Here is a 25733-nt window from a genome sequence, read left to right on the forward strand (position 1 = left end):
ATGGAACTGGCCCCTCTCCAGGCAAGATGACAACCCCAGCTCTTGGACAATTCTGGATTGTATGGGCCTCAATGCCACATTCAGAGTCTTCCCCACCATTCAGGATAGTTCCTCTCTTTCAAGAGAAGGGATACCCTGAAGAAAGCAAGAATTTGGGGATTGACCCAAGCCAGAGGTGAGATATCTGGGTGGAGATGCTCATCTGTGTCAGCTTTTTGCTGACCATCCTCCTTGAAATGACATACTGGGGACCTCCATGCCCACCTCATCAAGCCCAAAGGTTAGTTCTGGGAAAAGGAAACAAAGTCTGGGATTTTTGAGAAAATTAGCTCTTTGAAGGGGACTAGGGAAAAGTTACTGGATCTGTTTTCTCAGTCCTACAACTCAGAAGCTAGGGGCAGAGAAAAGAGATATTATTGCTAAGCACATGTCAGGTGCTGCACCAGAGATTTTAGAGTTACTCTTTCACTTAGTCCTCACAGTGTCCCCGTGACTTAAGCTCTATTATTGTCCCCATCAAATAGAGGAGGAAACAGAGGCTCAGAGGTTAAGTAAGACCTAGTTAGGAAGTGGCGGAACTAAAATTTGAACCTAGGTCCATCTGATCCCAAATGCCTTCATTTCCCACTGCCCAACACTGAGAATGAACTAGGTGTATGTTATATGTGGATAAATGGAAGGATCATGGCTTCAGAAAAGGTGAGGAAGAAGATCGGTATTTTAATTGTAAGTGACCTCAATCTCTGGGCCCAGTTAACACATTGGTAAAATGTGGACTAGAGTAGTATCTAGCTCAGAGAGTCAATTCGAGAGTTAAATAAGATCATGGGTGCCAGATGCTTATCATGCTTTCGGTGCATGATGGCATTTATTGGATGTAATTTTTTATACTTGAAATCTTGAAGAGGAAGAAAATAAATATGTTTGTCACAGTGCCTTGCATAGAGTAGGGCTCAATGAATGACAGCCACTCTATTATACTCTAAAGCTTTGCCACTCAAAGTAAAATCCATGTACTAGCAGCATCAGCATCACCTGGGAGCTTTTCAGAAAAAGGCACAATCACAGGCCCCAGCCCAGACTTGCTGAATCAAAATCTGCATTTTAACAAGATCTCCAGGAGATTCATGTGCACATTGAAGTTGCTGAAACACTTGTACAGATGTCCCTTAATTTGTGATCTCCTGAAAATCTGGTTCTGAGACTTGATAAAATTCACAGAATATTAAGCAGATTTATGAAATGGGTGACAGAGGCAGTTTCCCCTCTCTGGTCTTCAGCTTCTCCACCTGTTCCCTGTGGTTCAGGAGTTCTGGGTTCCCAAGTACATGTTCCTAAGCACATGTAGGCCCATGGGAGAGTCTACTTAACCCATCTTCCTGTCTTCTCTCTCAGCTGTTGATGACAAGTTAGTGTATACACTCTACTGTAGTTTCCCACTGTACTCACACCTTGGTCACCTCTGTCCTGTTCAATCTACATGCTGAGGCCCATAAAACCACCTTTGACCTGCATCTGCCTCACCTTCCCTTTATCTCCAATTTCACCTATGTATGCCTGCTTCCAAACTTATTGTTTTATTCATTCGTGTGGACATTTGTTCATTCTTTTGTCCATTTTTTTTCAGTAGAGTATAGTGATAAAGAGCATGCATTATGAAATCAGATTTCTTGAGTTTGAATCTTGGCTTTGCCAATTTTGGTACTCAGGACAAGTCACTTTACTTCTCAGGGTCTCATTTTACACATCTGTAGAATGGAGATAAAATTAGGACCCACCTGCAAGAATTAAATGAGTTTACATATGTGAAAATGTCTGCTAAAACCAGTGCCAGGGACATAAGTCCCTGATAATATTAGCTTGATTATTTTTTTAACAAACATTTTCTGATACGATACCGACTGTGTGACTTGCACTGGGCTGGGTACTATGGAAAGAGGAAGATAAATCATACACTGTCCCAGATCCCAAAGAGTTCACAGTCTAATGGGGGATAGGAAAAAGGAAGCAGGTAGTTTTAATAATGTGCTGGGAGAAAAGAGAAGTGTGAATGCAGGATTATGGGAATGGTGAGGCCTACCAGGAGACAGTTAATTCCCCCATCCCCAGGCAGTCAGAGAAAGCCTTACAGAGATGACACATAAATTGAGGCTTGAAATATGAGATATTCACCAGGTGAGTAAGGAGAAGGCAGGGCTGGGGAATTTCAATGTGCATGTGCCCATCACTTTAGAAATAACTGCAGTCCAGGACACTTAAGTGGCACAGTTCGTTAAGCATCCTACTCTTGATTTCAGCTCATGATCTTATGCTCCTGAGATCAAGCTTCCCATCCCCCATCAGTGGGGAGTATGCTTGGATGCTCTCTCTCCCTCTCCCTCTGCTCTTCCAACTCATACTCTCTCTCTCTCTCTCAGATAAATAAATCCTTAAAAAACAAAGAAATAACTATGGCCCATAATGAGGAGACATGGCAAGGTTTTAAGTAAGATGTGACAATAATGAAATGGGGTGGGCTGGAGGGGCCAACTGGGAAACAGAGAGCTCAGTAAGAAACCTGAAGGATGCTGGAGCTGGAGCCAGTGCAGTGTTGGTGGGATTAGAGACCATAAACGGGAAGAAACAATCTGATGTATGTGAAAAGTAAGTAATACAGAGGTGCCAACCTGATTTCAGCTTGTCTGACCTGGTAGAAGACAGTGCCTTCTTTGAGATGATAAAAATGGGAGAAGGATCAGGTCAAGGGAAGCTTACTGGGGACTCATTAGCCCATATAACATCTTAGGGTGAACTAGAAAAGTTCCCCCCACCTCTTGGGGAAAGGACTCAGATTTAGCAGTTGAGTAAGGCCAGCACAGGCAGTTTCAGTCTTTGCTCTGACCTCCTTCACCAGAGGGGGTCCCTGTACTGCAAACTACCTGCAAGCCTCAGCAATAGCCCTGGGCCTTGTCATCTGGAACCTTCTGGTTTTGATGAGCAGGTGGCAGTCCCTAGGTTAAGGAAAGTTTGGAGGATGAAAGATGTGTGCCCCTGGCAAGGGAGTTCACAGGGGAGGTGCTGAGGGGATTAAAGTGGGCTTTCTAGAACCATGATTTTCCATATAGGTAAGATTTGAAGGTACCATAATCATTGCAGGGAAAGGAGAGAGGAACAAAGGCAAAACAGCTGGTATGAATTTGTATTATGAAGGCTAACCAGAGAGGTTGCTGGTCAAATGATGCAAGGGCTAAGTATTGGGGCAGAATTTGGATTTTTACTCCAATAGGAAAAAAAATTAAAAACACCAAAAGTTTTTTTTTTTTTTTTAATTAGGCAAAGTAGGCTGAAGGAAATGTTCTTGGGCAGACTCTATGGAAAGTATGCTTGTTGGAGGCAGAGCATACACAAGAAGCCCCAGTGTGCTGCTGCCTGACCAGCTCCACCCTACACCTCCATACCTCCCAGAAGACCTTGGGGGCATTGCCAGTCCAGCCCACCCCTAACACAAGTGCAGCAATAGTCTGTTTCAACTCCCTAGAAACACTTCCCTCCTGAGTGGTCTCTTCTGCAAGCTGCATATCTTCCTCAAGTGTTCCTGTCAGACACTGCTTTGCTCAAATAACTTCACCCATGCTTCACCCCATATCTGTGCCTCAGTTTCTCCATATGTAAATGGAGATTGTTTTTTCTTCCTTTTACAGAGTTGCATGAATATTCTCTAGGACACTGAACTCCTTAAAGGACAGCTCTGACCCATCCCTTCCCTTTTCAAGATTTATCCCTAACTCCCTATTCTCCATAGCAAAAGTCTTCACTGCCATTTGAGCTCCTTGATTCTAGTATTCAAATCTCTTTATTTTCTAGGCCTACCCAAATACTCCAAATTTCCCTCCATATCTTCTTTACCTGCACCTCTGCTCTAACTAAATATTTGCTGTTCCTTGAAATACATTCTGTGTTTTTATGTTGTCTATCCAGAATGGCCATTATACATATAATTGTTGAGTACCTGTTGTGTGCCAGGCCATATTCCATGCACTGTGTATATAGCAGAAAATGAGACAGACAAAATCCCTGCATTAAAGGAGAAGACAGACAAGGAAAAATTAAACATAGATGTGTATGTCAGTTTATGGATAAGAAGTGTTACAAAGAAATAGAAAGTAGAACAAGGGAGATACAGAGTGAATAGGAAGGTGCTATTTTAGAGTAATCAAGGGTGTCCCTCTGATGAAATGACATTTGAACAAAGACCTGAAAGACTTGCAAAGATCAAGAGGAAGAGTGTTCCAAACTAAGGGAAAAGTCATTGCAGATACTCTGAGACAGGAGTATGCTGAACAAATTCAAGAAACAGCAATGAGGGAAGTGTGGATGGAGCAGAATAAGTGAGGGAAAGAGTAGGAGATTATGGGGTTAAAGAGGTGACTGAGCCAGACTGTGAAGGGTCATGGGGCCCTTGGTGAGAACTTTGGCTTTTACTCTAAGTATAGATAGTCACAGAGAGTTTTGAGTAAAAAAGGGACATGGCCTCACTTAGGATTAAATGACCTCTCTCACTGTTGTGAAGAGAACAGATACTAAAGAGACAGAGCTTTACAGAGGGAAGCCAGTTAATAAGTCATTTGTCCAAGCAAGAGATGTTGGTAGTTTGAACTTGGGTAGTAATTGTAGGAATGGTAAGAATTAGATTGTGGATGTATCTAAAGATAGTGCCAAAATTCCCTGATGGATTAGATGTGGAATGTGAGAGGAAGAGGGGGGGGTCAGTCATGACTCTAAAAATTTTCATCCAAACAACTATTTCCTGAGATAAGGAGGACTGGGGAGGAACAGACTGTGGAGGTGAGGGTGATACCAAGTTTGGGTTATGTTAGGCTTTAGGTATCTATTCGACATTTTAGTGGAAATGTCAAGTAAGCAATTAGATATGTACCTCTGGATTACATGGGACAGGTAAACAAGAGAGATACAGATTTGGGAGTCATCTACATATAATGATATTTAGAGCCATGGGAATAGATGACATCACCTAGAGAGGGACTGTAGAAAGAACAGAGGAGGGGAAGAGGAAGTTAAGAACAGAGTCTAGGAGCATCCCAAAGAGTTAGATGCCAGGAAGGAAAAAAGCCAACAAAGGAAACTAAAAAGGCATGGCCAGTAAAAAACATGTATCCAAAGTCTCTCTGTTTTTCAGGCCTAGCACTAAGGCCACCTCCTCTAGAACCCTTTCCTAAAAGCTTGGGAAAAAAGTGACCCCTCTCTTCTTTGAAATTTATACTCTATTAGCTTCTTAGAGCAACGGAAAAAATTGAGGGAGGTGTGGTGGTAAGCAGTCTTACTTGTATTCCATTAGTTCTCTGAGGTCAAGACCCCCTCCCTATTCAGGCCAGATGCCTTAGCAGGGATTTGCATTTTGCTTTCACAATTTTTATCACATGTACCACCCACCATATTAATCACTTAATGTAGTTTTTAAAAAATAGATATACTTTTTGAGATTAACTAAATTAGTCTTATCTTAAGCAGCAATATTTGTGAGTTCATGGGTTCAATGTGCTAGTTATATTTTAATACATATTACAGTAGACACATAACAGTTACAATAAAAATATTCAGTTGTGTTCCATAACTTCATGTGCCAAAACATGGAATTCATTCAACACTTTGAGAAATGAAAAAGTCCCAGCACCAGGTCTACCATATGCCAACTGTGTGGTCTCCATTTCCCCACCTGACAAATGGAGATAATGATAACTGCTTCACTTGATTTTATCTACCTGGACTCCCCTCTCTTCTGTTGTTCCTTTTCTCACCCTAGTTTTATGGTACAATTTTGCTCTTTCTCTCTCCCCATCCTCCACCCTTCTCTTCCTCCTTCTTTTTTTGTTTGTATCTTCTCTCTGTTTCTAACCACCTCTTTTTTTCCTTTGTCTATTTCTGTCTCTCTCATTCCTCATCTCTCAGGACCATCAACAATAAAGTCTATGTTGTGGAAGTCAAAGAGAAGCACCAGGCAAAGAAAATCTGTGAGAAAGCCCATCAGCAGGGAAATGCAGTTGCTCATGTGGGCATCAGATAAGGCTTCATCCAGTCTGAAATGTGACAAATTTCATCTTAACTGTGTGATCAGTATATGTGCTGCCGAAGCGAGCACTTAACTGTGTGATCAGGAACTTACACATGTTTTCCCAGGGCCTCAGTTCCTACCTCCATGAAACGGAGATAATATTCTTTACTCCATAAGATTATATGAAGATGACATAAATTAATTAATATTCAAACTTGTAAGAAAGTAGTTGTTCAAAAAATGGGAATTTACATCCCCATTTCCACTTTCCTCCTCCCAGCAGGATGTGGCTTATTTAAGAACTGGCACCTTCTAGTAAGGTTATATTCAGGTAAGATTTTTCTAAATTGAATCCTATTTCCTAAATCAGTTTCATTCTACTGGCAGAAATGTAAAGTCTTCCTTCAGTGTTTCCTCCCAGCTTCCAAAAGAGTTTCATCAAGCACATAAACTTTAGGTTTGGCTCCTACATTCTGAGGAATTAATGGCATATAAAGAAGTTTACTCTAAAGCATGGGGAGAGGATGGGTGTGAGGGGCTATTTGATGGGAAAGAAGCATTGTGTGTAAATGGAAAACATTTTTCATAAAACAAAACATTAGCCATATTTTCACCCACAGAGTTTCTTTGTGTGTAAGCTGCCTGTGAATCAATTTATCAGGCACAATATTTAGGAGTGTGAATGAGGAAGAGAGATTAACGAGCAGATGACAAACTATGGGTGAGGGGTTTAGTTGAACTAGAAGCCCAGTTTAGTTGAACTAGAAGCCCAGCCAGGTATCCTAGGGCCAGGGTGGGCATGTGCAGAACTGGGCCATCTATCCATTTTCTTCCCTTATGAGATCTCATCCCCTTTCCACCTTCCCCCCTTTCATGCTCAGGGACTAGAAGGAGAGAAGTTCGGAATCTCTACTAGCCCGGCAGCAGGTCTAGAGGTGACTTTTCCTTGGTCTATGAGGGGCTGCTATGATGGTTCCAGGGCCAGTACCTGGCAGTGGTTAGCTTGAAGCTTGGCCAGTTGGTCACAAGGCTGACTGTGGAGGTCACAGTGTCAGAAAGAATGGGAACTAGCTATGTTCACATGCTACCTCTGAAGGATAGCCACCTGTGTACCAACACCCACAGGGGAATGTCAGCAGCACTATGTGTCAACCATCATAATGGCTTCCCCAAAATAAGAAACTGCACTTGGGATTCCCTTTAATACCACTTGTGGCCTGACCTCACTGCCAAGATCCCTCTGCATTCAAATAACAAGGGGTAATACTTGGACTTCAAGATATTTGTGCCATAAATTTGGTCTGACACATGCAAGCTGTGTGAAATGAGCAAGTCCAATAACTTTTCAGTTGTGATTTCTTTTATGAAAAAATAAAATTGAGTAGGGGCTGCTGGGTGGGCTCCATTAAATCATGTGGTGATAATACTGAAGTTGCAGAAGCTAACCTAGACAAACCTGGCAGTCCTCAAAAAACCACTCATGCCTGAGAATGCAAGGGCAATGGGAAAATAGTGTGAAGTGCAGGCTGCCCTTGAGGATACCATCTCAGGCTCTCTAGGCCAGAGAACTGTCCTGGCTGCCAGCCTTGTTTTGAACATTACATCAAAAACTAATAATGTATTGTATGGTGACTAACATAACACACACACAAAAAAATTGGAGCACCTGGGTGGCTCAGTCTAAAACATACAAACAAACAAAAATAATGATGTACCGTATGGTGAAAAACATAAAAAATATAAAAAATTTCATCTACAGATGTTTGAAGTCCAGACTGGCTACATCAGAATCACTATGTGAGCTGTTAGAAATACAGATTCCTGGACCCCACCCTTCTGGATTTTGCTTCAGTAAGTTAGGGAGGGGCCCAGGAATCTATGCTCTTAACCCATTTGCAGGTGAAATTGGTATTCAGCCAGATTGGAAAACCACTGAGCGGGCCTACCCACCTCCTCTGGGAGATGAATGGACAGGCGCAGAGAAACCACTCATGCCATGTGACCACCCTCACCAAACTGTTTAGCTTGGAGGCCTTGCCTCATTTGAGCCTACTGACCCAGAGAGGCAGGGTGGTATACATACATAAAGACACACACAGACCTGGGTTCTGAACCCGGCTTTGACCTTTTCCTAAGGTGGGACCACAGGCAAATGACTCCACTGCTCCGCTTCACTATTCCCACCAGTACAATGGGGAGATGCCATCCACAGCCCAGGACCATTGTGAGAATTTGAGAAAATGCCTTCCTTCAAATCACTGGTGCAGAGTCTCATGAAGATGTGATGATAACTGTAATTGTTAGCGTTATTGAGCACATACTAAGAACCAAGTATGGTTCCAAGTGCTTTACGTAAATGGTCTCATTTAATCCCCACAAACGCTGTCTATGAAATAGGAGTTATTATAATTCCCATGCTACAGATGAGGAGACTGAGGCTTAGAGAGTGTGAATAACTTGTCTAGGGGCCCACAGGGAGCATCTGAGTCCTTGCAGCCTGCACTCTTAAGCCCTAAGCTATAAATGGCAGCTCCCTCCCCCTTCTCCTTAAAGGTTAAAGCAGAGGGTAGAGCCAATCCTGTGGGGAAAAAACAGAACAAAGACCTCTGAAAGGAAGGAAGCCAAGGGAATGTATGTAAGCAGAAGTCTCAGAGAGTATGGGGGCTCAGTTTGCCCCTAAGCTTCCTGACAGCTGTAGCAGGAAGAAGGGGGGGGGACACAGAATTCCCAAGGTTCCATTTTCTGGAAAAAGGGAGGCACAGGGACCTGTCTAAATGGACATTTGTCTTGGGCTGGAATTCCAGAAGAGCTGATCTTGTGGCCTGCTCGGCAAACATCCGGGACCAGAGAATCATCTGTGATTTCATGAGGCGCTAAAAGCCTTCTTCACACACGTGATTCTGAGAGTCAGAAGGCCGGGTGGCGGGCTGTGTGTGTCAGAAAACACATGAAATTCTATCCCAGAGGAGAACCTTGCTAGACTGCAATTTTCCACAGCAGTAAGGGGCATGGGAGGGGACCTAGGCCCCGTTTCCGTGTTTGTCTCTCTCCACAGCACACACCACACAGCCTCTGTGGGAGGAGACCCAGGTCTCTGGTCTAGGTGGAGACATGACACGCCTCCAGAGACTGGGCCCAGGGACGAATGGCAAGTGAGCCAGGGCAAGGTTGTGGGTGAGGGTCAGACTTCTAGAGCCTGGGAGCTGTGGGGAGGGCTGGGTGGGTCAGCCTGGGCCTGCTGGAAGAGGCAGAGCAGGAGGAGCTAGCTGTGGGATTTGGAGAGGATTATAGCACTGGGGCAAGTGGAAGGGTGCTGTAAGCAGGAGGAGCAGCGGGTGGTGCAGGGTTTGCTTTTCCCCATGCTCAGATATTGCCCCTTTTGATGTCATCCCTTTCTGCCTGGTGAGCCCTCCATGCCACCCCTCTCAATCCTTCCCACCCATACAGGTGAGGCTGACTCGTCCCCATCTACCAGGATTGAGAGGGGGAGAGACCTGTGTCTGAATATCACCTTCTGCCCAGCACTGCAAGACCAGTCTGCCTTTTCCAGTTCAGGCACCATGGCCCACTTTGTGGTCCAGCACATGGAGTCATGGAGGGCATCGCTGGAGATGTGCAGGTGAGGGGGAATGGAAATGGAAATGGAATGGAAAGAGTCTGGCTCTGGAGTCAGACAGGCCTGGCCAGTAATCTGGCTTCTGCAAATTGCTCATCTGATTTTCCCTAGAGATCAGTGAGGACAAGTGAACACAGACAGAATGATGTATAGGGACACATGACTTGACACCACAGGAGACACATGCGCTTCCTCTAAGTGTTGGAGACTCAGAACTGCATAAATTGAATAAAACTCCAAATGAACCCGTTGCTTTTTTTTTTTTCTTAAGACTCCACTTATTTGAGAGAGAGCGAGAGAGCGAGAGAGTGAATGAGCGCAGGAGGAGGGGTGGGGGGCGTGCGGAGGGAGAGGCAGAAGGAGAAGTAGAGGGAGAAGCAGACTCCCCACTGAGCAGGGAGCCCAACACAGGGCTCCATCCCAGGACCCTAGCATCATGACCTGAGCCGAAGGCAGATGCTTAACCCACCGAAGCACCCAGGCACCCTGAAATGAATCCACTCTTGGTTGAAGTAAATTATAGCCCACTCTTCACCAGTCCTTTTGGAAAGTGAACCATTGGCCAGTAATTGGTCTCTCCCACTCATGGGGCTCTCACACTTTCTGCAGCTCTGATATTCTCATGTTCCCTCACACTTTCATGCCGTCTCTAAGTTTTAAAAATTCTTTTTGCCTCACCTGAGCCATCTGCCTAAACAGGGAGCCCTTAATTCTGAGCTCACACATTCATGAAGAATATGCAGAAATCTCATGCTCTGCCAGGAGGTTCCAGCATGGATCCAGGACCCTTGGCTTGACAACGATTGCATGGCTGCCCGAGATGTCTGGTCCCAGCCTTCCTTTCTTGCCATATCTCTCACCACCTGCAGCACACGAACCACCCTCCAGCTGCCCCACACACCACACCACGCCACATGCCTTTCTTTAAAAACACCTGAATTTGCCATTCATTTGTGCCTGAGTATTTGCTCATACTCTCTGCTTGCCCTGGGAATGTCTTCTCCCTCCTTTCTCCATTGGTCCTTGTCCTTGAAGAACTTGCTCAAATGCTACCTCTCTGATGAGCCCAGCCCATTGACAATTTTCCCGTCTGCTCTGGGCTAATATAGTGCTTTGGTAACACCTCTCCCCCTGCACATATTTACTCATTCATTCATATGTGGATACATCACCACCAAGCAGAGCTACTCTAGCCCAGTCCTGTCCTCACTGATTCTGGGAGCTCAAAAATGAGGTGGACACAACCCCTAGTCTTCCTTTGGAACATCCTAGCCCCTAAGCAGCCAGATACATAGACCTGTGGCAGTCATAAACGGTTCTAAATGCTGCATATAAATCTGTAATGGGTTATGCACAGATACCACTGAGGAGGGTTCCAGGAAAGCCTTCCTAAAGGAGTTGGCCTTTAAATTAGCCTGGGAAAAATATGAAGAGACTCTACCTCTGCCAGGGTCGTTGGGGGTGAAGGGAATAGCAGATGCAGAGAGATGTAGGGAACAGTGTGCGCAGAGGCACAGAGGTATGGTACAGCCTGTTGCGGAGGGGGAGTAAAATAAGTCTCCCTCTCCAAATAAGAGCTGAGGGTACCCTGCCAGTAGGTGGCAGCAGGGGCCTTAACCTGGTGTTCTATCCTGTGGGTGTGTTAATTGAGGTATTTGTCTGCATCTCATTCTTTACCTTTTTGACCATTGCCTGGAGCAGAAACATAATCAGAACAGATGGAATTAGGCACTAAATAGCAAGACAGATACTCCCATTTACTGTGTGCCCTGACTCCTGCATCCCCTACCAAGAATCCCTCCACTGACCTCCCATTCCTGCTTGAGGTTGCCCATCTTTCAAAGTCCTGCACATTCACCCCTTCATTCACTCAGTTGGGACTCCCTGGGTACCTAATCTGCTTCATGCCCACTGCTGGCTGATGCTGGGAACCCTGAAGTGAATCACACGGAGATCCTATTCACTGTTTCTGGGTGAAACACACACACACACACAGACACACACACACACACACACGATGAAAAGTTCTCTGTCAATGACAACACAAGCTGGGACGGATGCCATCATGAGGGAAGAAGGTGGTCAGGGAGGGCTCCCTGGCAGAAGTGAAAACTGACCTGGGTAAAAGAATGCAAAAATGGATGCCAAGTTGGGAGAGGGGCTGTGAAATGGGAAAGACATTCTAGCCAACCGAGGCCTGCACGATACAGGGAATGAAGGCTGGAAATATCCAGGGGTGTTTAGGGAGCCTCACGTAGGCTGGAGTTCCTGGAGCATTCATTTGAGACACAAGAAATGGTAAGAGGTGAGACCGAAGGCTACGAGTGCTGCAGGGGTGTGATGAGGAACATGGAATAAGTCTTGAAGTTGACAAGGGAGCCATGAAAGGGAATGACATTATGGGGTTTGAGTTTAGGAAGACCTGACTGAGCAGCTGCTGCAAAGATGCATGGCCACAAAAGAAGGAGCAGAACCAAAGAGAAAGAAGTCTTGAATTTGGGTTTTGTTAGTCTGGAATGGAGAGGAGGGGTGGGCCTGGGATATATCCTGCAGATTAAAGCAGCAGGAATCGGTAGCTGGTTGGATGTGGGGAGTGAGGGGCACAGGAAGATTCAAGGGTGATGCTCAGGTTTGTATCTGGAGTGACCATGTGGATGATAGGGTCTGTAAAGGACAGAGGCACACAAAGGGAGGATGGGGGAAATATAGCAATTTATTGTTTGGGCAAAATACGTTGGAAGCATCTTCAGACGTCCAAGGGAATGGGTCTAACAGTGATCAGGTATGCAGTTGTGGAAGGGGAAGAGTGGAGAACATTGGACAGGAGAAAGATGTGGTACTGGGTCATCATGGAGATTCAGGGACTGACAGTACAAGAGCTAGGGAAGCGACCCAGGGAGAATGTGTTGAGCCAGAAGAGCAGATCCACGATGGCAACTGCTAAGGTCCAGCAGCCACTGATCTCCTCAGCTCTCTGGGTGTCTAGCTCCACCAGCTGCCAGCAGTCTGCTCAGAGCTCTGTATCGCCATCACTTCCCTCCATTGTGTTACACAAGCATAATCATTCTCTTTGCTTGCCATGACTGAAAAAAAAAAAAAAACCAGAAAGCACTGCTTAGAGAAAATGGAACTCATGTAAGAGACTGAATCAAATGGGCCAGAGAACTGGTCAGAGAGTAAGGAGAGTTTGCCATCTGAGTTTCCCAGGAGAGAAGATTCTTCTTGGGACCAAAAGTGATCGCCAGTTGTGAAATACATCAGGGGGATGCAGTCTGATAAGAATCAAAAAACACGCACGTGCACCCGAATGTTTATAGCAGCCATGTCCACAATAGCCAAACTATGGAAAGAACCTACATGTCCATCAACAGGTGAATGGATAAAGAAGATGTGGTGTATATATATACAATGGAATACTATGCAGCCATCAAAGGAAATGAAATCTTGCCATTTGTGAAGACGTGGATGGAACTTGAGGGTATTATGCTTAGTGAAATAAGTCAATTGGAGAAAGACAACTATCATACGATCTCCCTGATATGAGGAAGTAGAGATGCGACGTGGGGGGTTTAGGGGGTAGGAAAAGAATAAATGAAACAAGATGGGATCGGGAGGGAGACAAACCATAAGAGACTCTTAATGTCACAAAACAAACTGAGGGTGGCGGTGGGGAGGGGGGTAGGGAGAGGGTGGTGGGGTTATGGACATTGGGGAGGGTATGTGATATGGTGAATGCTGTGAAGTGTGTAAACCTGGCGATTCACAGACCTGTACCCCTGGGGCTAATAATACATTATATGTTTATAAAAAAATAAAAAATAAATTAAAAAAAAAAGAATCAAAATACACCTATTGAGTTTGGAAACCAACTAAGTACTGTTGCCTTTAGTGAGAGAGGAGTCAGTGTGTGGCAGGGGCTGAAGCCAGTCTGTGGTGTGGAGAGGAATAAACTGGACGTGAGCCGACCACTGCAGTTGGTGATTCCATTACCTTGGTATGCTACAGGGAGGAGAGAAGATGGTTTAAAGTTTTGATGGGATTGGGATCAGTGGGGATTGTCTTAGTGGGTGGAAAAGACACAATACTTTCCATATCCTAAAGAAGACCCAGGAGCTTGTGTGGGGCAGGTTGGAGAGAAGGGTCTGACTGGCGGAGGAGGTGATGGAGCCTGGGAGGGCATGGGGTCCAGGACAAGACTGTTTTGTCCTTAATAGAGGAAGAGGTGTATGGGTGTGTGAACCCTGTGCAAGGGTGGGGTGGGCAGTCCAAGGGACATGGCCTGGTGCCATTAGTTTTCTTCATTAGGAAGGAAAGGAAGCATTTCCTCCAAGTGAGGTGGCATGGCAGCTGAGGGGAACGTGAGAGGGTGGTGACCTGGGTCATGCCTCTGGCTTATAGGATGTGAGGTGTGAGGCCACCAGGGAGCCTGGGACCATGAGGAGATAGGAATGTGATTTTCCCAGAAACTCTCACTTGCTCAGGTTATAGCAGGAATCTCAGGACAGCTGGGCTCTGCCTTGGGCCTGGGCAGTGGTATGGTGGATGACCCAGGTCTTTGAGAACTGCTGTAGAGCGTCAGGAGAAAGTGGAGACAGAGCCTCCACATGCACGTGTGAATTAACTCAGAGGCTAGAGTGGAGGGAAAGAGCAAGATGTCCTCCCTTATCCTCCTTTCCCCCTGAGAGAAGAGGAGATAATGTGTCCAGGCTTGTGATCAGAGAGCGCCTGAATGGCAGAGAGGAGAGTAAAGCTGGCTGTCCCAAGGCAGAGCTTACTTCAGGCTACTGAGCAGCACAGACCCTCAGCAAGCCCATACTTCCCTAGGCTGAGCTGACACTGGCCCCCAGGGACATCCCGCCTCCACTTCCCTCATCTGTTCCAGCCCCCAAGCTCTGCAGAGGGGAGATGGAGTGGGGGAAGGGGGTCAGCAGCCAATCACATCCTTGGCAGCCCAAGGCATCTGCACCTGGTCTAACCAATCCCCTCTGAACAGACAGCTCACCCAGCCTCTGCTCCCTCCTTCCCTGCCTACTCTGCCCAGCAACAGCAGAAAGGAGGCTTAAGGAAGAGAGGGAGGCCTTGCAAACTCTCAGCCCCTGGCAGCAATGGAGCTGGGCCCCTGGCTCACTCTATAAAGGGAGGTTAAAACAATACTTACAGTTCCTGGAGCCCAGGCAAAATGTCCCCAGGGGCCCTCAGGACTGTGCAAGTCAGCTCTCATGAACAGGAACTCACATATTACAGAGATCCTGATCCTTGGAGCCTTGGGCCACAAGCCAGCCTCGTTCACTCCACAGTTCTGGGGCAGGCCCTGGGCTGACAGCCTGAACAGCAGAGACACAGCTCTGGTAGAGGAGGTGGACATTAAAACAAACAATCTCACAGATGCCTATTTAACTAGAAGCAGAGAGAAGGCCTAGGAAGGAAAAAGGCACAGGGTGCTATGCCGGAGAATAAGAGGGGACCTGATTTAGACTGCCTTTCCTACTTCTTGTTGGTTTCACTTCTTTTTGTCCAGATTTACGAGGGCTATTTTATTCATTATTTTGCCCCCAGAAGCCTCCCACCTGTCAACAAAAATGTGGTATTCGTTGTTAATACAAGTGGCTGGCTCAATGTTTGGCACCACGATGAAGCAGGTAACAAGGACCCGGCAGACCTGTTATAGCTCTTGTTTTAGAAGACTCAGAAAGCAGAGAGTACAGGAACAGTGGTCCCCTGGGACCAGAGACTCTACCTCCCATGACCCTGGGATCTTAGAGGCCAAGGCCTCCCTTGGGGTCCTGGTACCTTGCACATTCAGGAGCCACATAGACCTGAAACCACAGAATACTGGGAACATTGAAACATTGGACATGGGGGGCTGTAACCATCAGGACCCTTAACCACAAAACTTCAGATCACCAAGGGGCCCAGAGTCATAGAACCTTCAAGCTGGAGAACTCTGGTGTCATAAAACCCGAGTCAACAGTATAAAAAGGAAACCATAGTCAATTTAGACTCTGAACCTTCCAGAGGCCACAGGTTTGTTTTGTCTCATTTTGTTTACTTTACCTCAAAGCCAGAAAAATACAGTGCACTGGCATTGTAGTGTTTAGAAACTACAAAGTCCCGGATCCATCTAGATTTAAAATATTGTCGCCCTTCTACAGAGCACCCTTAAAATGGAATACTGGGGCCATAGGCCAAAGAGATTTTGAGTTTAGAGCCTGAATCCATAAAGTTCCGGAAGCAGTATTTTGAACTACAATACTCTGGGACTTGAGAATGATAAAGTCCAAGTGACCTGGAGCAGTACAGCCTTAAAGTTCTGAACCATAGAGCCCATGGGGCCCAAGTCTACTAACTTGTACGATACCAGAGTGTAACCAAACTGGGTGAAGGGAAATATTGAAAGCTGTCTTTTGTAGTCTCAAGTGTAGGGGAAAGGCTATACCCAACTCCAAACTTTTCTAGCCTACCCATCCCAACTAAGGTCAGGAAAAAGCTGAGGAGCACTTGTGGCGGTCATATTTCAGGGGCATAGTTGCCCTTAGTCTTTTAGCATGGAACAATGAAATGCTTCTCCTTCCCCCACACAATATCACCACATGCACTGCACTCCTGCATAACAACAGGAGATTATAGCTGATGGAACTGGAAGCTTAGAGTCTTTAAGAAAGACTATCCCAAGCAACCCAAGACAATAGAGGAGTCAAAAACAAGGATTCTAAAAGAAATTTTTGCCTCTGACACATGAAACTGTTAGCACCTAGCAAGCACAACCTAATTCCTGGCCGGATAAACATAGAATCTCCCACCAAAGGCCTATTTACCTAGGATCTTTTTACGTGATACATCATGTCTGCTTTCACCAAAAACTTACAAGCTATGCTAAAATGAAAACAAACCAAAACAAAACAAAACACAGTCCAAAAAGATGAATCAATCATCAGAACCAGACTGATACGGCAGAGAAATTATTAGACCTGGAATTTAAAGTGGCCATGACTAATATGCTAAGGGCTCTAATGGGAAAAGTGGATAACATGCAAGAATAGACAGGTAATGCAAGCAGAGATGGATACCCTAAGAAAAGAAAAAGTAAATGCTAGAAATATAAAACACCATAACAGGAATGAAAAATGTCTTTGGTGGGCTCATTAGGAGACTGAACATGGGCAAAGAACAAGTCAATAAGCCTGAGGATATGTTAATAGAAACTTCCCAAACTGAAAAGCAAAGAGGAGAAAGAATGTAAAACAAAATATGAAAAAAGAGAATATCCAAGGACTGTATACAATTACAAAAGTATCACATATGTGTAATGGGAACACCAGGAGGAGAAGAAAGAAAATAACACAAGAAATATTTGAAGGATTACTGGGTACAGATTTTCCAAAATAAAGGACAGCCACTAAACCACAGGTCTAGGAAGCTCAGAGAGCACCATGCAAGATTAAAAAAAAAAAAAAATCTACACATAGGCATATCCTATTCCGACTACAGAAAATCAAAGAGAAATTTCTTTTAAAAAAAAAAAAAAAGCCCATGGAAAATATCACCTTACTTATACAGGAACAAGAATAGGAATTACATTGGACTTCTCTTGAGAAATCATGCAACAAAAAGAGAGTGAAATGAAATATTTACCGTATTGAAGAGAAGCAAAACAAAACAAGGAACCCCCAAAACTACCAGCCTAGAATTCTGTATACAGCAAAATTGTCTTTCCAGCGTGAATGAGTTAGGAAGACTTTATTAGCCAAACAAAAATTGAGGGACTTTTTGCCAGTAGACCTGCCTTGCACAGGTAAATGTTTAAAGAAGTTCTTCAGAGAGAAGGGAAATAGTGTAGTTCATATACTTGGGCCTACATAAAGAAAGGAAGAGTGTTAGGAAAGGAATGAATTATGGATAAAGAAACTCTTTTCTTTTTTAATTAATAGATGTAACAAAAAGAGTTTGCTGAAAATAGTGATAGAAATAATGTGTTCAGTGAATACAGCTTATAGATAAGTGAAATTAATGACAGCAATGTTACATAAGAGCCAGGAGGGATGAATTGGAAATATTCTTCCATGAGGTACTTGAAGCTGTATAGTGTTTTCTGAAAGTGGACTTGGATTAGTTGTAAAAGCAGATTGCACACTCTAGGGCAATCAATAAGGAAAAAAAACAACAACATTACAACCATAATGGCTCTGCTAAAAGACAGGAGAAAATGGGATCGTATAAAACACTCAATTAAAGCCACAGAAGACAGAAAAATAGTTTAAGACCGAAAAAAGGAAGGAAGGAAGGAAGGAAGGAAGGAAGGAAGGAAGGGAGGGAGGGAAAGAGAGAGGGAGGGAGGAAGGAAAAGAAAAGAAAATCAAGGGTAGCAAATAGAAAACAGTTAAAAACATGTCAAATATTAATCTATCCATAACAGTAATCACTTTAACCATGAATGGTCTAAATACACGTATTAAATGACAGAGACTATCAGTGTTGATTAAAACAAAACGGAACCTAACGAAAACAAACAAACAAAAGCAGACCCAACTCTGTGTTGTCTACAAGAAACCGATTTTAAATAAAAAGACACAGATAGACTAAAAGTCATGGTATGGGAAAAAAAGATATCCCATTCTGAACACTAATCACAAAAAAGCTGAAGCAGCTATACTAATTTCAGATGAAACAACTTTAGAGCAAGTAAGTTATCAGGGATAAGGAGATGCGTTGTTTAAAGAAACAAAGCAAATATCCCTGACAGATAACACACTGGTTGATCTCTTGGTAAATATGGCATTGTTTTCATGGAGGATCTGATTCACAAGACCTATAAAGTATTACTGTAAAGTGTTTCAAAGAACCACAAAACTTCCAGGGGCCCTGCAAATTATCTTCTCCATGAAGTGGAACGAAGAAAAGGATCACCCATTTTGTGGGAGGCGCAGTTGCTGGCAATAGGGAAGACCAGATGAACAGCTTATTAGAAGGATAAACTAAGGTATCTGCCATCACTATTTCTGCAGTTTGGCCAGTTAATAAACCATGACTGCTTTCAGACTGAAAAAAAAATCTTATATAACTATAATTATATAATGGCTCTCCAAGAAGACACAGCAATCCTTAATGTGTAATGCACCTAACAATAGAACGTCAAAAGACATGAGGCAAAAACTGTTAGAACTGCAAAGAGACATAGATGAAACCACTGTTATAGTTAGAGACGTCAGCTCCCTTCTATCACAAATGGACAGATCCAGCAGGCACAAAATCAGTAAGGACAGAGTTTAACAGAACAGCACCATTAATCAGTTGAATAATTGACATCTACACAGTACTTCATCCAACAGCAACACAATACACATCCATCTCAAGCTCACATGGAATGTTTGCCAAAATAGACTACATCGTGGGCTGTAAAACACGCCCTAACAAAGTAAAAGAGTACAAATCATACAATAAATATATGCTCTCAGACCATGTGGAATAAACTAGAAATCAATAACAGACAGATAGCTGGAAAATCTCAGTAGATTAAATGACATACTTCTAAAAACACGATTTGTCTCTGGTTAGTGGGAGATTCTCAGGAAGGGCCATCATGCTCTATGTTTCAGTCCTCTGAATGAAAACAAGAATGAGTGGCTAAATCCTTAAAACCATGCAACATTTAGGCCTTAGTACCTTGTAGAGAAATAACCTTTCAGTCTTGAGGAAGACTTCAGCTCCCTATTCCAGAATGTGTGACCTCTACCCTGAGCTCATCCTGTGGCAGGAAAGACTCTGATCCCCTTGAAAGCATTCAAGGCATCTTCTATCAGTTTAAGGTGTAGAGAAAGGTGGGTCACAAGTGGTAGTCCCTGTGGTCTCTGAAATCTATAACAATATAAAACTTGGAAGGCATAATGTTTAACACCTCCAAAATATGGATTTGCATCTGTGGTTCATCAGTGACTAGTTGTGTGACCTTGAGCAAGTCACTCTGCCTCTCTGAGCCTCGGTGTTGTCACTGATAAAATGGGTATAATATCAGTATCTTTTCCATTGTGTTGCTATGACGATTAAATGAGCTGATGCATCTAAGTATTTGGCACAGTGCCTGAAACATAACAAGTGCCCTGTAAGAGGTACCTAATACTAGGACCTGCATTCCCTGTTCCCTGAAACTCTAATGTGCCTAGACCTATGCTAGGTATTGTTACGGATAAGGGAGCCAAAAGGGAGAAGTATTCAAAGCCCTGTTCTCAGAGGGCTCAATATCAGTGTGGAAAATGAAAACATTCTACATATGACAGCGAGCAAACCATCTGGGACAGGGACTATCTGGGTACAAGGGGCATGGGTCAGAGTAAGCAATCAAGGAAGGGCTGCCCAGAGAAGGAGCAGTGAAGATATGAATAAGTAAAGGGGAAGTGGAAAGGTCTGTTACCTAAAGGGCACAATAAGAGCAAAGTTTGGCGGGGGGGAATGGGATCTGGGTTATCTGGGGACTGAGAAGAGGATCCGCCTAGAAGAAATGGAAGGTGAGGTAAAAGAACAGATTACACAGGGCAGAACCAGAGCTTGCAAAGTCACTTAAAGGAAGTTATAAAGACCCAGAATCATAAAGGTCTTAAGCTTTAGGGTCCTGGAATCACTGAATCCTGGGTCATGGGGTCCGGGAACCATGGAACACATAGGACCCTAGCACCCTGAAAGCATGGAGCTTGAACCTTCTAGACCACCACTGTCTAATAGAACTATCTTGATGGAAAAGTTCTGAAGTTCTGAGGTGTCCCATACAGGAGTAGCCACTGCTCTGCAATAACCCTTGTGTGGTTATTGGGCACTTGAAATGTAGCTACTGCAAGTAAAGGAACAGTTTATTCATAATTTTTCTTCTAATTCTAACTAGCTTACATTTAAGTAGCTACATGTGGCTAGCAGTTTCCATTGGACAGTGCAGTTCTAGGCTTAGATCCAAAGGGCCTGTAGCATTTTGACCCCGAGAATTCTAGACTTACGGAGTGCCGGAGTCAGAGAGTCTTAAAACCATACCACACTTAGGCCTCAATACCTTGTATAGAAATAACTTTTTAGTCTTGAGCAAGACCTCCAGCCTTGGTCCATCTCCTTCATTTCACCCATATCCCACAGACTGAAAAGGCCACGAACGTGATCCTGGGTGGCGCACAGGTCAACGACCACTTCTAAACCATCACCTTTTCTGACTCGGTTAGCATCTAGCTAGCATCCAGAATATCCACAGCACCAAGGACTACCTGGGTCACATGGAAGCTGGTGGTTGTAAGTGTAGACCTACCCACTGAAATGGATGGGCTGTGGTAATGTGGGGAATTCCTTTTTATCTATCTATCTATTTATTTATTTATTTTTCTATTTTAGGTAGGCCCCATGCCCAACATGGGCCCCGAACTCATGACCCTGAGATTAAGAGTCACGTGCTCTACTGCCTGAACCAGCCAGGTGCCCCAGATATGGGGAATTTTTGAAATGCTCCCTTTGTTCCCCCATCTACCTCACCTCTCACAATACCTGAAACATCACTATTATATTTTATACAAATATGTCCCTTCATCCTTCTGCCTCCCCTTTCCTAGTTGAAAGAACATAGCACTATGTATTTTAGGGCACATTCCTCTTCGGCCCTGCGTTTCTTTAAAGCACATACTCAGAAAAATTTGCCAAAACTTTTAAAAATCAATAATCTATGTAGGTATTTCCAAGCACTTGGTCAAGCTGTTGCCCTGATTCTGGCTTTTGATCAATCGTCTCTCAGAGAAGTACTGAAGTCTCCCCGACCCGCCACCTCTGGTAAACTCAGCCCTTCCTTCCCCTATAGCATGGAGGTGGGGTTGCTATCATTGGGGAGATGCCTGTCTCAGATATCCCCCCAGGAAACAGGCAAATCGTAGTCTGAGACAGGGAGTGATAAAAGCCAAGGACATGTGGGCCCCACTGTCAGATCTCGGGGAACCCGTGGGGGGGGGCAGGAGTGTTGGGAAGGATAAGCAGCAGAAACAGCCTGAGCAAAGATGAGAAATGACTGAGCCTGAGAGGTTGGTGAGGTGTCTAAGGTGTCTGCAATGGGGATAGAAATAACTAGAAAAGATGGTCTCACAGTCTGCTTCCCAATTAGGGACCAACATCAGTGCAGCTCTGCTACAGCATAGCATTGCTAAACCACAGCAATCAGAAAACTGGTCAGGGCTGCAGTGTGAGGAGGATCCGTCTCATCATCTTCCTGACAGATGCGGAGCCCATAGCCAGTGTGATGACCCCTAGGGTGATCCTCTCCAACATCTGTCAGGCACTGGGCAACAGGGTGTCCCTTTTTAGTTTGGCCTTCAGGGATGAGGCTGACTTCCCATTGCTGTGTCACCTGCCCCTGGAGAACCAGGGAGAAGCCTGGTGCACGTATGAGGGCACTGATGCAGCCCTACAGCTGAAGGGCCTCTATGAGGAGATCTCCATTCCTCCGCTGGCAGACGTGCATTCTTGAAGGGAGAGCCTCCCCTCCTCTGGGAGGCTTGGTTGGGGCCTCCCCTTGGACCTTTTCCCCATTATTTTCGTGGCTCAGAACTGGTGGTGGCAGGACAGGCACAGGCAGGCAGGTAGGAAAGCAGGAACTTGGCATCCACCTGGCAGCCTGTGGCCCCGAGTCAGCTTCTTGTAGCCTGCCACAGTGAGGCAGCCACCAGCAGAGCCAGAAGAACTCTGGTGTCCCAGGGGAGTGGGCCTACAACGTAGCCCACTTCACCTGCTGCCTCTGGGCCTACACCACCAGTGGAGAGTTGCTGAGGGATGCTTCCAAGTCTGCTCGCCGCCTGCTGGCCACCGAAGTCCTCAAGCTGTCCCTTGAAAACAATGTTGTCACACCTCTGACTTCACTGGTTATGGTGCAGCCCAAGGAGGCAAGTGGGAAGGTCAGATCACAGATTTCCACTGCAGCTGTACTAGGCACCATTATGCCTTCATCCGCCAGCAGACGTGGCCTCGGGACAGGCACAGCCCCGTCAGCCTTGTTACCCAAGGTCTCTCCCAAATTAGGGCTTGTGAAACCAAGGTCCTACTTATCCCCAATGGCTCCTGCTTCTACAGAAATTATGTCCAGTTCCAAGGAGTTGGAGCCACTGGGTCAGGACACTAAGTACCCTATCCATCCCAGCACACCCCAAATCCCCAAATCCTACACAACAGGATTCCGGCACTTTGGTTCAGCCAACTCTCAGAACAAAAACTGCTACCTTTGGCCCTCAAACTCTGGTGCCCTAATGCTTCTGAAGCCCAGCGTGCCATCACACCAGAATCCTGGTACCCTATTACCCATGACTGCCAAGACACAAGTCCCACTTCTGAATCCTAGCACCCCATCCCAGCCCAAAGCTGGCATTGTGAAACATGATATTCCACTGTCCTCCAAACCTGGTGTTCCATCACAACCCAAACTGGATGCTCTATCACATTCCCAACTTGGGATACTCACATCACAGTCACCCAAAAGCTTGCCACAGGCCAATCCTGGAGTCTCCATGCTTCAGGTCTTCAAACACTTATCACAAAACTAGACCAAAGGTTCCTGCTCACAAGACCCCAAACAATCTGTCACACCCTAAACCCAGCATCCTCTTAACCTAACATCCCTAAAATCCTAACACCTCTTTTTTTTTTTTTAAGATCCCATTTATTTATTTGAACAGACAGAAATCACAAGTAGGCAGAGAAGCAGGCAGAGAGAGACGGAGGAAGCAGGCTCCCCGCTGAACAGAGAGCCCGATGCCGGGCTCGATCCCAGGATCCTGAGATCATGACCTGAGCCGAAGGCAGAGGCTTTAACCCACTGAGCCAGCCAGGCACCCCAGTCCCAACACCTCTTAACTCTAATACCCCAGCTCCCCCAAATTACCCAAGCTTATCATTTTCCAAACCTAGGACCCCAATCCCCAATAAACCCAAAACCCCATTATCCCCCAGACCTGTCAGACCAATGCCCCTACCTCCTCAGGATCCAAACACATTCACAAGCACAACCTCAAGTCCTGCAAGTCCCAGCAAGACCATGACCACCTCTGTCTTTGGAGCACCCTTCCCAATTCCCTTTGACTCCACCTTGCCCTTTCTGCTGCCCTGAGAAAGCTCTGGCTTCAGCAGGATCTGCTGCTGGGGCCCCCAAACACCAGGCAAATTCTGGGACTACCTGTGTCAGAAGTCCCAACAATGGGCCTCTCCAGCAGCTCCAGGCCTATGCCAGAAGGCAGCCCCCAAATGTGCCAGTCTTGCTGCCTTCTAGCATCCTCCCTGAGGTGACCAGCCTGCTCCATTTCCCTGAGGAGCTAGAGCTGCTGTCTAAGTCAATGGTGGAGTCCATGATCATGGAGTCCTTGAACACACCAGCTTTCTATACCTTCCTCACTCCTGATGAAGATGGTTAGTGCCACGGGCAAGAGGTCAAGCCATGAGGAGGAGGTAAGAATGGAGAGCTCCGGGAACTAGGAATGTACAAAGCTTCTGCAGATTCTAGTGATGACAGTTGCCTGTTTGCTTGCTTTGAGACTTTGAATCAGCTACTTAACCTCTCTGGGCCTTAGAACCTAAGCACAGAATTAGAGGCCCTGAGAGAGGAGGGATATTAAGACTGGGAAAGCGAAACAGAAAGAAACTGATCAAGTTGTGGTTTTGACATTTGCTCTGTTGGACAACAGAATTGCTCATGTTTCCAGGACAGGGCAGGGATACAGGGTTCTAACTGGAGGCATCACTGGGTAAGGCAGGTCTGATTAGTTCTTTTGTGCTCTATATACAGCCCTGTTTAAGGAGAGGGGTACACAAATTGGAAAAGATAACAATTATCCTTAAATTTCCTAAAGACTGTGAAGTAACAAAGGTTAACATTTTTTAGTCCTTTGTATGTGCAGGTACTTGTCTATATATTGCTTTTTTAGTCCCTCATTTAATACACATACACACACTCACACACACACAACCTGTGGATACCTGCATTTTACTCATGGGGAAACTGAAGTGCAGGGAACTGAAGTAACTTATTCCATGTCACACAACTAGGCCTGCATCATTGGATGGCATCATTTGGGCCTGCATCATTTGGTTGCAGACTGAATGTGCTCCACCACTCCATTGTTCTCTCTTCCTAAGAAGAGCAACATTTCTTGGGAGACATTATAGGGCAGGATTAGAACTAGTTGGTGGTGGCAGTAAGTCACCGAGATACAGATTTGGGCATGAGATCCTTGACATGCCCCTTTCCTTCACCACCTGCCAATATCCCATCCATCTTCAATTCTTGGCAATGTTGCCTCTGACATATTTGCTAAATGCACCCAGTTCTCACCACCTCAACTGTCACTATCTTAGGGCAGACTACAATCATGTCTACCATAGAAAACTGTTCCATTCTCCTCACTGGTCTCCCTGCTCCCTCTCTCGGGACATTATTTTTCCTTCTTTCTTGCTTGCTTTCTTTCCTTCCTTTCTTTCTTTTCTTCCTTTCTTCTTTTTTTTTTTCTTTTGCCATCCTTCCTCAGCAGCAAAAGGATTATTGAAAAACAAAGATTACTTCATGTCCCGCTCCCACTTAACCCCCCTCAAGAGTTTCCCATCTTACCTAGAATGAAGCCCAAAGTTCTTTTTATACCCGACAAGGCCCTACGTGATCTGCCCTCTATCCTATACCCCTCTAACCTCACTTTTTCCCACTCGCTCTCTGAACTCTATCCACCCCCCAACCCCGGCCTCCTCTCCGTTCCCTAATGGGCCCTGTCTCAACCCCAACTCCACTATGGGACCTCTCTCAAGCTGTTCTATTTGATAATTGCTCTGAACTTACCTGCCCTGGTCCCTGTCTACCATGCTCATCTTTTGCATTGCCACTCAAATTCTAGATCACAACTTAGATCTTGGCTCAGATGTCCTTCCCACCCTCCCCCAAACACTCCAGACTTCATCAAATATCTATAACTCCCTCAGTCATTTAAGTAGTTTTTCTGGGGCTCCTGGCTGGTTCACTCAGAAGAACACGTGACACTTGATCTCGGGATTGTGGGTTCAAGCCCCACGTTGGGATGTAGAGATGAT

The 25733-nt window shown here is 45.2% G+C and overlaps 1 protein-coding gene across 1 annotated transcript; it reads left to right on the top strand.

Moving 5' to 3' along the window:
• Nucleotides 1-24073, top strand: ITIH6 (inter-alpha-trypsin inhibitor heavy chain family member 6; the record flags this gene model as incomplete). The annotated part of the gene is given in 27 exon segments (XM_082716524.1): nt 1-21; nt 124-193; nt 196-255; nt 258-280; nt 1396-1410; nt 1414-1548; nt 1550-1551; nt 5947-6058; nt 6931-6991; nt 6994-7016; nt 7020-7158; nt 9497-9631; nt 9634-9668; nt 15184-15258; nt 15260-15304; nt 20861-20927; nt 21794-22137; nt 22139-22194; nt 22196-22250; nt 22253-22302; nt 22304-22341; nt 22344-22789; nt 22791-22884; nt 22887-23206; nt 23208-23275; nt 23774-23895; nt 23898-24073. Coding segments are annotated over 27 exon segments (2787 nt in total).
• Between the last annotated feature and the right edge of the window lie 1660 nt (nt 24074-25733).

Source organism: Mustela nivalis (assembly GCF_964662115.1).
Source record: "Mustela nivalis genome assembly, chromosome: X".
Lineage (NCBI taxonomy): Eukaryota > Metazoa > Chordata > Mammalia > Carnivora > Mustelidae > Mustela > Mustela nivalis.